Genomic DNA, 14432 nt, shown 5'->3' with positions numbered 1-14432 from the left:
TCCATTGTGACCTTAGAGTCCACTGCATGACCCTCATGGCCAAGCGGGACAATGGGATGACCTGAACTGAGAACGCCATGTGTCCCAGGAGGATGAGAAAGTGGTGTGCAGTCGTGGAATGCTGAGACTGCAGCTGATGTGCAAGAGACATGGGAGTGAGAGCTCGCTGTCGAGGCAGAAAAGCCTTTACCTGCAAGGTGTCCAAGTCTGTCCCAATGAACGATAAGGTTTGAGATGGGACTAAGTAGGATTTGTCGTAGTTGACGAGAAATCCGAGTGAAATTAGAGTGTGTAAGGTAAGATGTAGGAACAACAGAGCAGCTTGCTGAGTGGGAGCCCTGATTAACCAATTGTCTAGATAGGGGTAGACGTGAACACCTTGAGTCCCGAGGAAGGCTGCAACTAGGACGAGGCATTTTGTGAAGACTCATGGTGCAGACGCGAAGCCGAATGGAAGCATTCGGTACTGATAGTGCTTGGGGCCTACTAGAAACCTCAGGTATTTGCGATGGGATGAGTGTATGCGTCCTGGAGGCCTAGACAGCAGAGCCAGTCTCCTCTTTGTAGAAGAGGAAGAAGAGAGCCCAAGGTTACCATTTTGAACGTCTCTCACTGGAGGTACTTGTTGAGGGAACGTAGGTCCAGAATTGGATGACCCCCCGATTTTTTTTGGGATTAGAAAGTACCGGGAATAGAACCCTAGGCCGGGCTGAGAGTAGGGTACTGGTTCTATTGCCTTGGACTGGAGGAAGAGGAAGGAAACCTCCTGTTCCAGAAGGATGGAGTGATCGGATGTTCTCCACTTCGGTAGAGGTGGGGAGTCCGGTGGAAAGGAGAGAAAGTTCAGATGATAACCCTGAGCAATTATCGCTAGGACCCACTGGTCTGAGGTGATCGAGTGCCACCTGTTGTTGAAATGGCACAATCGACCTCCCACTGTTATGTGGGGCAATGGAAGCTGGCTGCTGCTCTCTATGCAGGAGTCAAAAACCGGAAGCAGGGCCCAGCTGAGGAGCTGCTTGCGGTTTTTGTTTTCATGTCTGACGAGACTGGGCTTTTTGAAACTGTCTCGTAGAACGGGTTCTAGTTGGTGCCGGGTAGGATTTCTTCGGGCGGAAGAATGACTTCTTAGAGTCCTTCCGGAAGAGCTGTTTTGAAGAGTACTCAGAAGGCATCAGAGAGAGCTGTCTTCGGGTCTCATGATGGTCCTTGAGTTCCGCCACTGTTCGTTGAATCTGTTCGCCAAACAGATTATCTCCTACACAAGGCAAGTCGGATAATCTGTCTTGTACTTCAGGGCGAAGGTCGGAAGACTTGAGCCAGGCCCATCATCTTGCCGAGATAGCAGCTGCAGATACCCTGGTAGCAGTGTCAAAGATATCGTAAGATGATCTGATCTCATGCTTGCCTCCCTCAAAACCCTTGTTTACTAGGGTTTGGAGTTGATCTTGAAATTACTGAGGCAGGGAGTCTGTCAAGTCTTGTATCTGCTTAAATAAGACCCTATTATATTGGGTCATATAGAGCTGATAAGAGGCAATTCTGGAGATGAGCATTGATCCCTGGAAGACACGGCTACCAATGGCATCTAGAAATTTCTGTTCCTTGCCTGAGGGAAAGGAAGTGTGAGGTTTTGATCTCCTTGCTCTTTTCTGGGCAGATCCTACAACCACAGATTGGTGATCCAATTGAGGTTTGTGAAAGCCTGGAGCTGACTGAACGAGATAGGTGGTGTCAGCTTTCCTGTGGACTGGAGCAACAAAGTCAGGATGTTCCCAGTTCTTTTTGAGGAGATCCAGAAGAACCTGGTGGATAGGGATGGAGGTTATTTCCTTGGGAGCATCCAGGAATTGTAGCAACTCCATCATTTGATGCCTATCGTCCTGTTCCGTCTGTAATTGGAAGGGAATCAATTCAGACATCTCCTTCACAAAATTTATAAAGGAAAGGTCCTCTGGAGGAGAACGCTTTCTGCTTTCAGTAGGTGAAGGTGGTGAAGGCAAATCATCAGTGTCTGGTGAAGAATCATCAGTCCAGGTATCATAGGGATCAGCACCTGCTCCTCTAGGGACTAGAGGAGGACGGGGCGGTGGGATCCTTGAAGGTCCTGGTCTAGGCTCCGAAGGAATAACTGGAGGCACTGGTGCAGGCATCTAGGGCATCGATGGATGGCTCGATGGGACCGACGGACTTATCGGAATCGATGGCTGAGGTATCGGCAGAACTCCCGATGGAGGGATGTGGAACGGTGTTTCTCCTCCCAATGACAAAGTAAGCGGGGAGGGCACCGGAGCCATCGGTGACCCGGGGTCAATCGGTGGAAAAGCGGCCATGAGTGCTTCCATTCTCGAGAGCAGTGGTGCCAATGCTGCTGGAATTGGGTCGTGGTCGGTTCCGCAATCGGAACCAGTGTTGGTGCCAGAGGAACCTGGAGTCTATGCATCGCCTTGTCGATGGCCTCCTGAACCATCCAGTCCAGTTCTTATCGGAGACCTGGAGCAAGCAGCCCCGGCTCCAGAACAGAAGAAGGAGGCAGAGGCATAGCCGGAGGGACCACCGTTAAAGGCAGAGTCGCGGCTCCCGATACCCTGTTGGGTGAGGGTCGCCTCGTGACCTGGTCGCCGAAAAGGTCGGTGCCTTTTCTGGACGGGTTTCTTCGACGGCGGCTTGGACGATGGCAAGGTCGATGATTTCGCTCCCTCGATGGCCCGAGACCTTCGATGCCAGTGGTGATGTTTATCTCTACGGTCCTGAGGGGGAATAGAGGGTGTTAAAGGCCGAGAAGTCGTCAAATCCAGATGGTCACCGGCCGGAGGTCGATGCTGGCGCGAAGTTGACGGTGCTGGTTCTGACATCGATGCAATGGACGGCGTCGGGGTTTGAGCATGGAAGAGAAGTTCCATCTTCTCCATTCTAGCCTTGTGACCTTTTGGTGTCATTAGGGTACATTTGGTGCAGGTTAGGACATCGTGCTCACATTCGAGACACATTACACAGGCTTTGTGAGGGTCTGTGATGGACATGGTGCGATTACAGTCCGGGCACCGGCAGAACCCCGATGCCATGGCCATGAAAAAATTGAGCCGCGGTATGGTCGACGGCCAGTAGGCCGCGAGGGCCAAACTCGACGGTAATAGACTGAAAACGGGTAAAAAACTTACCACAGTACCGCGGCTTGAAAAAGTTGAAGGAGGGACCCCTGTTGGGTAAATTAAATTTTAGTAATTCTGTGAGGAAAATTCCTGTCAGGAATCTCTGCAGAGCTCCTTAACCGCATGGCTACTGCTGCGCGGAAAAAAGAAGACTGAAGGGGGACCCCTGCTGGCTGCATGTTTAGTGCCATGCTGAGCATGCCCAGTAGGGGCCAGTCAAAGTTCTGGAAACTTTCACAGAAGTGTTCCGTGATTGGGCTCCATCCTGTGATGTCACCCATATGTGAGGAGTACCAGCCTGCTTGTCCTGTGAGAATTTACAATCCAATTTAATACTTGAGGCAACATGAGATAAAATAACTTGCTCAAGGTTACAATGAATGTCAATAGCAGTAGCAGGATTTGAAGCAAATCCCAGTCCTTTATTCTAAGCATTAGTCCACCCCCTCTCTCAATTAAACAGGCAGGGAGACTGCAGAGCAAGAAGAAAGAAAACTAGATGAGAGACTGAGAAAAGCTGGCACTGCCACTGTGTTGTGCCAATTTCACAGATTAATGGCACATTTCTGTTTCTAGTGCTGCCAGTCATCACCTTCCAGAAAAGCCTCTTTCACTAGGAAATTACAATCCTTATAATAAAGGAGCATTCTGCTCTCTGCTGATAAAATTCACGTTGACAAAACTGATCTGGTTGCATGGCAATGGCAGTGTTGTGACTTCAATGTCATCTTTATGAAAACTTATCACATTTCATTTTTCTCTTTCGCCATTCCCCACCACAATACAATAGTCAACAATCATCACACCATGTTAAGCTTGCTCATAACAAAGCAAATCTGTCATTAAATTATAATTATATAAGGTGGCTAGAGAAAAAAAAAATAGCCTGCATTATAGAATTTATTTTCTCTGCACAGTGTAAAGGCAAAAACCTTTTAAACCACTGAACTGAGCAAAATAGGACCATCAATTTACAGAAAAATAACACAATTCTGAACTTTTCAAAGACATTCTTTAAAAATCAAAAAGAAAAATGCAAACAAAATTTAAGAAAGGGAAACATATATCGCATCCACACAAAGTGTACTGCAGGAATGACCCCAGTATGAGGAAACACATGCAAAATAAAAGGATTTTGCATAATAGAGTCGAGTACCAGAAAACAGAGTGAGTGAGAAATAGGCTGACAAATCTTTTTGATTTTACAAAGCTGGATCCCTTTACTGTATTCAGTATAATAAGAGAGGTTATAATGGTATAATATAACTACTTTTCCTTCCCTCTCCCAAATAATTGCATACCAAACTCCTCCTCACTGCGGTCCCGATGCAAGTAGATCCACAGCTTACGTCCGATGTCATATTTCACACATGGATCTTTCTCATAGTGCAGCCTGTCCAGAGCCCCACTCACTACTGTGTTTACCTGCAAACCAAAGATACATAAAACTAACATTTTTATGGCAACGAAAACAATGAATAAGAGTTTGCTGGGTCTCCATAAACAGCTCTTTTTGAGCATAAAATCAAAACTAGAAAACATAGCAAACTAATTGGCTGTGAAAGCTCAGAGCTGATATCATTCATATATCATAAATTCAGTCCATTACTTCACACTGCCAAGCATGTACAGTTGGTCAACACACTAAGACCAGGCTGACCAATCAAGATGCCGTCATGGAGTCCACTATACACACTGGAACATTTACTTCTATTTGACTGAAGAGGAACTAGAAGTTGACATCACCAGGCTGACAGAGGATTGGCGAAATTACTTGCCTGATAATTTAGTTTTCCTTAGTGTAGACAGATGGACTTAAGACCAATGGGTTATGCTCCCCTGCCAGCAGTTGGAGACAGAGTCAGGTTTCAAAGCTGACATCAACCTACATAGCCGCCTGCAGTGACCTCAGCCCTTCAATATTTTCTTCAAAAAATACTGTGGACATACTATTGAAAAAACTTGATTAAAAATAGATAACCGTTACTGTACTCAACCCCAGTAAGATTATATTTATTTATTTATTTATTTTATTTAACATTTTTTATATACCGGCATTCGTAGGACACATCATGTCGGTTCACAATTAACTGAGAAAGGAAATTACATTGAACAGGGGGGTTTAACTGGGAGATATTGGATAATAATTGGATAAAAAGAACAAGGTAAATAGCGAAGTACGAGAGAAAGAGAAAGCAAGCATGGATAACTTAAATTGGAAAGATATGGATTTAAAATTACATATGTGAACTTATTTACAAAGTTGGGGGGAGAGGTGAGGGGAGAGGGAAAGGGGGGAGAATATATGCGAAAGAGGAGGTAAGGATAAGGGAGGGATTTAAAAGGTAAGGAAAGCGGGGAAGGGGAAGGCTGTAGAGGCTAATGGCGGGGAGAGGGGGGGGGGGGGAGTGGAGGGAGGGAGTGAGGGTGAGCATGGGGAGTACTGGAAGGGTTACCAGGGTGGGAAAGGTGGGAAGGGCTGTATATAGAATGCAGAATAGAATGCAGAATAGGCTGTATATAGAATGCAGAATAGGCTGTATATAGAATTCTATTCTGTATACAGAATAGAATGCAGAATAGGCTGTATATAGAATTCTATTCTGTATACAGAATAGAATGCAGAATAGGCTGTATATAGAATGCAGAATAGGCTGTATATAGAATTCTATTCTGTATACAGAATAGAATGCAGAATAGGCTGTATATAGAATGCAGAATAGGCTGTATATAGAATTCTATTCTGTATACAGAATAGAATGCAGAATAGGCTGTATATAGAATGCAGAATAGGCTGTATATAGAATTCTATTCTGTATACAGAATAGAATGCAGAATAGGCTGTATATAGAATGCAGAATAGGCTGTATATAGAATTCTATTCTGTATACAGAATAGAATGCAGAATAGGCTGTATATAGAATGCAGAATCCTATAGATGCCCTGATCTAGGGACTGGATGACGGCTTATCCGTAACCTCTTGGAATTGATATTCATTTCACGGGCAAATCCTTGGCACCATTCTTGGGCAGCCGTGGGCGGGATGCTGAGACCATCTGTCTACACTAAGGAACTTTATCTCTCTAGCATGTCCTGATGTCACACTTGCCCAGTCAATATTGGGGTAATTGAAATCTTCCATTACTACTGCACTACCAATTTGATTAGAATCCCTAATTTCTCTTAGCATTTCACTGTCCACTGATATCCCCTCAATAATAGTTCTTCAAAATCCCTTCCCTACCAGACACTTTGTGAAATAACATGAAAACCTGCTAAAAAGGCATTTAGAAATGATATAGCATACCAGCCATACCATAAGAGCACTAACACCCAGGATTTGAATAGCAACAACTTTACCTATGAAAAAGCTAGACTACAAATATGGAACACAGTACACTTACTATTGGAAAAGCAAAGAAAGCCAGACTGCTCTAGATTCCTACAGAGTCTACATACTAGTTAGTAGAATCCCTCACCTCTGTCAAACATGCAGACTGACTCTTATCTAACACAGAACAAAAGACCATAAATTATAAACATACAGAGAAAAACTGAAACGCCAAGAAGTGGAAGGGGGGGGGGGGGGGGGGGGGGGAAGGAGCAGGGAGGTGAAAGAGGATGGCAAGGCAGGATACAGCATGCCTGCAACATTTCTGGCTTGGAGTGGTGGTGGCAGTGATTGCCAGGGTTGAGGGAAAAGCAGCAACAGGGAGCAGTGATGAGGACTTTTAAGTACCTGCTCCTTACTCTGCATTCTCCTTAAGCAGCAAGAACATGTGGCTGTTATAGAAAGCACAGGCCTTTAGGTATCACCACAGGAGAGTGGGGCTCAATCTTTTCTCCAGCCCTTGGTGACACACTGGTTGAGAACCACTGCTCTAGACCAATGTTTCGAACAGAAGTTGGGTTATTGATGGCAAAAGCAACCCTGAAGCTGGGTTGCATTTTCCCTACCTGCGCACTTGTGACTTCAGGGGCAAGGAACTGAGAGTCTTTAAGTAGTTCACAGATCTCAGCACGAGTTCCCTCGCCATTGGGAAGACGAGCAGCAGCATCCCGAACTAGGAGACACAAAAACAAGGGAACATGAAGATCAAGCAGGGTACCAGCTGGAAATTTAGTATTCTCCTTACAACTGTGATTTAGCAAGTTTTTCTCAAAACAAAAAATAAGAGAAAGCTCTTGGTAAATCAGAACCTTGGTGTAAAGTCAGTGAAACTACTTAGTTAAAACTGCTTTTTAAACTAGTTTCAACTATTACTTTTTTGCTCTATTGCTGCCAAGAAAATAGCTTATGGATTATACTGTATTTTGTTTACTAAGTAAATGGATAAATAAGGTAAAATTTGTTACCTGAATTTTCTTTCCTTGAGTCCTGCTACACCAGTCCTAACACTTGGGATTTCCCTGCTCCTCAGCTGCTATAGACATGGTCATGAAAGGGAGCGTGATCATAGGCCCTTGCCAGTAGTTCCTGCCAAAGTGACCAGACAAGGATCTCCTTCTTACCCCTATATATATATATATATATATATATATATATATATATATATATATATCTGAGAGTCAAAAAACTGCACATCTGCCGACTCCAGATGTGCAGTTTTTTGACTCTCGGGTAACTGCTGTATCCAGTATAAGGCTTCCTGAACTACATGGCCTTCACAAACCGTGACTTGAATTGACATGACCCCATGGAGAAGGCCTGTTTTAGAATACCTTCATTCTTCCTATCCTGAGGGACCTTTAGGGTTGTACCTTCCTCCACTACAAAAATAATTCTGCAGGTAACCGCTGACACCAGCACATCAACCCTTGGGATTTGCAGTAGCTTCTTCTTTTCCTTCACAGGGAGAAGGTATAACTTTTTCATTACCCTTCCTACTCTAAGCCCTCTTTGTAGGGTGTCCTACTCTGCCAACACCATTCGTTTTAGGGCTCCATGCAAGGGAAAGGTTCTTGAAGGCTTCCTTATTCCCTGAAGGATGGAACCACCTTCTGAAAGTCTTCTAGGCCCCCTTGGCACTAGCAACGAGGGCTGAAAACTCCTGAAACACCTTTACTACTGACAAATTCTCCTCTTCCTAAGAGCTCAGGGTTGCAGCAAGCTCTGATTTGTCAGCAGACCAGCACTCTTCTACGGAGTCTGGAGTGGCAGCACTGGTGAGGGTTTGGTCACAAGGGGGTCCCCTCAGGCATTTCAAACCTCACCCATTCTATCTGTTGACCCCTGGTCTGGGGATCTCAATTTAGAAATAGCACCAGGCTTCTGCATAGCACAGAAAGCCTGGTGCATTATTAGTAATGCACAAACTCCAGAGAAATCCTGTAGGGTGGGTTTTCATTGGGCCCCTTGAAGGTCCAGCCAAGGCTCTGTGCATGGCAGCTAAATATGCCTTCAGAACCTTTCCAGAGTCCCTTTCCATCAAGGATGCCACAGAGACTGACTGGCCTGGAGGCAGCAGCTCTTTCTCTGCCAGAATGGTTAGAACTGGGTCAGCTCCAAAGCCAGCCCCCTCCTAAGGCCCTTCATTTCTCAAGGGGGTTACTCACTGGGCCTACCTGGGAAGGCCAGGTCCAGGCCCCCATCAAATGCAGGGCAAATAGGGGCAAGCAATGCTGGGAACCTTTCTTGACATGCAGCCAAGCATTTATTTATATATATATATATATATATAAATATATATATATATATATATATAAATAAATATATATATATAAATAAATATATATATATATATAAATAAATATAAATATATATATATATATATATATATATATATATATTCTGGCAGAGAATATATATATATATATATATATATATATTTTTTTTTTTTTTTTTTTTTTAAATCGGCACACCATGCTGGAGCACCTCTGAGGCATAGTACCACCTGCAAAAAACAAAGAAACAAGGTGCACTGCATTTGACGCCTCTCACCTTCTTCGAGTTCCTGTACTAAAGCCAACAGTGATAGTCACCTTAGCTGGGAAAACTCCTTCAGACCTGCTATGGCTCTTCTCCCTAACCCTCTTTTGTTTTGTTTTTGAATGGCCTTTATTCCTCTTGCACAAACCCGGGAGGAAGAGCAGCAGAGTAACAAGACAGGGAAAGGGGGAGCAAGAAGAAGAGAGAGAGAGAGAGGAACCTCAAGATTTTTTTTTTTTTAAGGGGCTAGGTCCTCTAGGATTCCCTACTCCTAAAAGAGTGGAGTCACCACTAAGAGGGATCCACAGTTCCCTAGGATCCACGCCTAGATTGCCTTCCACCAGGGTCCACCCTGTAAGACAGCTATGCTGGGGAAAGCAATGGTGAAAGACCATTGCTCCAGTAGGTAGGATACCTCTACCAGGCCGGTGCCACACTGGCTCTGGGAGGGTTATAAAGTCATCTACATTTGTCTGCAACTAAACTCTATTTTATGGCCAAGAGTGAAGTCATGAAGGATGTGTGCCTTCTGTCTCCGGCAGTTGAGGAGCAGGGAAATCCCATGTGTAAGGATTAGTCTAGCAAGAGGAAAAGGAAGCTGTATTATTTTACTGTATATGTTAATACAGCTGTTTGTAAATCGCATTGATCTTTGTGGTGAAATGCGATTGGTAAACTGAAGCAAAAATTAAAAAAAAAAAAAAAAAAAAAAAGAATGTCATGCTGTTATCCTGGCACAAGATCAGGCAGACTGCAGGTAGCTGTATGAAGATACAAAAAGCACAGCTAGGAAAAAGCACCTTGCTCTCATCTTGGCAAATCACTTTATTCCTTCAAGCCTATGCTTACCACTTCACACTCACATACATCACATGCTCTCATCTTCATTCAGATGCCTACCTGCTCTTATGTCATGCCTTCTCCCATTCCAAATATATGTTTTCTATTGGTAATACGTTACTCACTGCCTGGACAGTTTAACATCATATGCTTTCAAACCATCTCTTCAAACATGGTTCTGGAGCTGTGACATATCAAATGAAAGGAAGACCTAGGACTCGAAGTTCAGTCAAAGAATGCACTGCATTACTACTATTCCCTGCTTGGACTTTACAGGGCAGAAGGAGAGAGATAGGAGAAATTTCAACCGAAAGATGGCTTAGGGGAGGCCTTACCAAGAGAGAGAATGGTGACATAGGCAGGCCTGTCTGACCTCAGCAGGGAGTGCTCTCGTGCCTTGTTCAGCGATGTCTCCTTATCAAACACACCTTTCACAGGGCCCACAACAGACTCAAAGCCGTGCATGCGGAAAGTGAAAGCCTTGTGGGGCTGGCTATAACGATTCCTCTCCTGAGAATGGAAAAAGATGGATGTACAGGCATTGGAAAACAAAGAAACATAGGTTTTACAATGAAATACTTCAGAATCACGTACACATTCACTTGTAGGGTGAAGGATCTGCTAGTCAGTGCATAGGTTTGTATGCAGCCACAAAACATAGTCTTCACACAGAACACAGACGTACCACAGCCCAATTTAATGCCCCTCAACTCTGTCCATTTTATAGATTCTCATATCTGATGTTCTGTAATCCTATGTCTGCATACAAATTCTTCTCACTGCTGTGAATGACACTATTTTTTCAATGCAAAACAGGATGGATGAGCACTGTCCCTTCTCTCACCTGCTCTTGGAAAAAGTGTTTTTCATCCCCTGTGCTGGGCCTGACCACATAGTCTGTTCTCCTGAAACACAAAGGATGCTCCTGGTTATCACTGGTGGCTACAGTTTGCATGCTCACCTACATCTCACACAGGAAGAGGCAGATGGTCTCTTGCTAAAGGGTTAATAGATAAGTGAATTAAATAAAAAAGGTACCAATATATATTAATGTCCAAAAGTACAAAGTTATATTCACTAAGAGAGATCACATTTCTCGGTCTCCACAGGACAAGAAATATTTTTCTAAGTAAGAGATCACCAAAACTTCTGACACACAAAGTTCATGCTAAAAGTTACAGAAAACATTAAGTCCCAGCAAACCAAATGCTTACAGTGTGTTGAGACTCATAAAAAGGGACCCTATCAGGGGTTTACTTAAATACATCTTTAAAGTATCATACAATCCACAGTATAATATTTTCAAAAGCAACTCTCAGTTGAGTTAAATAAGTTTGAGGGACAAGTCTGGTCACCCTAAAAGTAGTGGCATAGCCACGGGTGGGTCTGGGTGGGCAGCTGCCCACCCAATTTAGACCCAGGCCCACCCAACTGACACCGGAACTGCAAGGCTGTCGCGGGATCCCATCCCCGCGACAATGAAGAGGAGAACCCATGCCTGGTGCGCCATCACGGCACACGTGGGGAATCGGTCCTGCAACCATATGGCCGACCGATCTTCCTGGTTGGGGGGGGGGGGGGGGGAGCAGAAGCGCCATGCGCAGCTTCCGCTTCCTCCCCCCAGAGCAGGAAGATCAGCTGGCCTCACCTGCTATCTTCGGGCCATACAGCCGACCGATCTTCCTGTTTGGGGGGGGAGGGGGAAGGAGAGCGGATAATATGTAGGTCCCATAGACCTATCTCTTTAATTAATTTACGGGTCGATACTCTAAGGCCGCGGTAGAAACAGTGCGGCAGTGTCAGACGCACCCTCGTTCCCCTCACGCACAGTTCTCTTCACCTACCGCTCTATACTCTCTTCTAATTGCATGCAAATGCATGCCGCGGCTGCGAAGCCTTAGGCAAGCGTTAGGCCCGCGCAACCCATTTTACTGTATAGAGCGCCTATACAGTATCCTGGGTTCGCGGGCCTAACACTTCACGGCCGCGCTAGTATCTGTCATTTCAAATGTCATTTCAAATGACATTTGAAATGACAGGTACCAGGAAGTGGACAGTTATGTTCCCCGATGCTCGGCAAACTATCCCCCAACCCCAGCTCACCTGCCCTGGCCCCGTCCGGTCTCCGGTGCAGCCCCAGTCCTGTCTCCTCCTCCCGAAGCAAAAAAAAAAAAACAAAACTAAAAAAGTAGCAAGGCTCAGGCCTGCTACGATAGTCCCTTCTCCTCTCCTCCCGATTTCAGCGCTCAAGGCGGCCGGGTGGGCGTGCATTCATCCAGGCAGAGGGAGCCGGCGGCGAAAGCGGCCTCCGGCTCCCTCTGCCTAGATGAATGCACGGCCCCTGCCGGCAGTAAATGAATGCCCGTGCGATTTCGGCGCTCAAGGCGTGACGTCACGTCATGTGACTGCCTTGAGCGCCGAAATCGCACGGGCATTCATTCGCTGCCGGCGGGGGCCGTGCATTCATCCAGGCAGAGGGAGCCGGAGGCCGCTTTCGCCGCCGGCTCCCTCTGCCTGGATGAATGCACGCCCACCCGGCCGCCTTGAGCGCCGAAATCGGGAGGAGAGGAGAAGGGAGAAGGGACTACCATAGCAGGCCCGAGCCTTGCTACTTTTTCGGTTTTTTTTTTTTTTGCTTCGGGAGGAGGGGACAGGACTGGGGCTGCACCGGAGACCGGACGGGGCCAGGGCAGGTAAGCAATGTTTTTACACTTTTTTTACACCATTTTTTACACTTTATTCCCGTTTTAATTTTCTAACACCACACTAACACCAAGTAGAGGGTAGCGGTAAACTAACAGGTTAAGGACGTGGCAAAATAGCGGGTTACAAAGGAGATAATCTGAGCGCGCGTCACAGTATCGGAGGGGAATAGCTAATTCCTTCATTATACAGCTAATTCGTTCATTTACATATCATATACATGCTGCGTGCGGAAAGGGTTATGCGTCTGTTTTAAGAAGCGCTAAGGACGCGTGAAACTGGAGACTGTATCGCTGAATCGCCTTACGCGTCCGAATTGTGCGCTCCCAGCAAGTTACAGACGGGAAATCTTCAACCGCACGTTACAGTATCGACCTGTTAGATTTGAAGATTCTAGCAAAATTCTGGCTTTGAGATTGGGATCCATAGCACCAGGGTTAATTCATCTAGATTAGATGGTGTTCATTCCAGGGAAGTTAGCATAATGTTCAGAGGGTGATAAACTTGGTTTGGTGGGCGCAGCAGCAGCAATGTCAGGCTATTTTGTTGGACTGTTGATGCTGAAAAAGCTTTCGACATGGTCCATTGGGATTATTTATTTAAGGTTTTGGAAAAATGGGGCTTGGGTGGATTTTTTTTTTTTTTTTTTTTTTTAACATGGATTAAAAAATGATATTCCAAGCCGAGTGCCTGTATCAGGAGAAATGGGGAATATTCCCCAACTTTTGAGATAGAGCGAGGTATGAGGCAGAAATGTCCCTTTTCACCTTTACTCTTCGCATTATATTGCCTTGGTTCAATAACAGTCTTATCCAGGTCCCAATATACACTCACCCAGTGTATTTTCTCATCCTATAACTCAACGCACTTAACTTTTTACCCGCATACGATACCCGTTTTTATTCTTGATTGTATAATCTCTCCCATTAATTTCAATGATGCGGTCTCCTGAACCGTTTCATATTACAGAATATTCAGTTTATGTTCCCTGTACCAGTTCTTGTATTCACTTGTGTTATGTACTGCCTTTGTGCGAAGTTGCAGTTTTTTGTAAACTGGGGTGATTTGTATCCCATACAGGAACCTCGGTATATAAAAGTTAAAAATAAATAAAATAATATTTGGAACCATTAGCTGCAAGAATTAGGCATATAGATGAAATACAGGGAATCAGAGTGAGGAAAGAAGTTTATAAATTGTCCATGTTCACAGATGATGTTTTATTTACTTTGACAGAGCCTGAGCGATCTTTATATCCCTTGTTGTTAGAGTTACAGCAATTTGGCAAGATATCAGGGTATAAAATGAATGCAGACAAGTCTGAACTATTGAATCTCTCTCCCTCAGATGAACAGGAAGCCCGTATTAAGTCTAAATTCCCATTTAAGGTAGTTAAAAAAAGGGATGAAATATTTGGGTGTGAAGATTAGCTCTAATTTGAAGGACCTGTTTGATTTAAATTATGGGGACATATGGAAAAAAGTGGAGGTGTATTTGATAAGTTGGGAGAGGGGTAATTTCTTATGGTGGGGCAGGATTGTTATCATAAAGATGAATGTTCTGCCTAGGATTTCTTACCTATTTCAAACAATACCAGTTTTCATAGCCAAAGGGTATATGGCTTTGTGGCAACGCAAACTGTTTTGGTTTATTTGGAAATGCAGGCCCCTCAGGGTGGCAAGATGTGTGCTGTATCGGCCGACCAAAGCACCCAACTCTTCCTTTTGTCCAGCACCAACGAAGCAGCAGTTCTGGTCCCAGCCTTTTCGAGGCCGAAGGTTCGGCAGAACCGGTTCAGCTCAGCCGA

At 44.9% G+C, this 14432-nt stretch overlaps 1 protein-coding gene across 3 annotated transcripts in view; it reads right to left on the bottom strand.

The window, feature by feature from the left end:
* The window catches only part of NFRKB (nuclear factor related to kappaB binding protein), a 105947-nt gene that overhangs the window by 33850 nt on the left and 57665 nt on the right, over positions 1-14432 (bottom strand). For all 3 annotated transcript variants that reach the window (XM_029572533.1, XM_029572534.1, XM_029572535.1), the window contains exons 16-19: positions 10767-10827; positions 10258-10432; positions 7111-7217; positions 4454-4577 (exon numbers count right to left, since the gene is read on the bottom strand). In XM_029572533.1, the coding sequence (XP_029428393.1) occupies positions 4454-4577; positions 7111-7217; positions 10258-10432; positions 10767-10827 (467 nt within the window). The remainder of the gene's footprint in view (positions 1-4453; positions 4578-7110; positions 7218-10257; positions 10433-10766; positions 10828-14432) is intronic.

This window comes from Rhinatrema bivittatum, chromosome 12, assembly GCF_901001135.1.
Source record: "Rhinatrema bivittatum chromosome 12, aRhiBiv1.1, whole genome shotgun sequence".
NCBI lineage: Eukaryota > Metazoa > Chordata > Amphibia > Gymnophiona > Rhinatrematidae > Rhinatrema > Rhinatrema bivittatum.
This window is presented reverse-complemented; position numbering and strand designations above follow the sequence as displayed.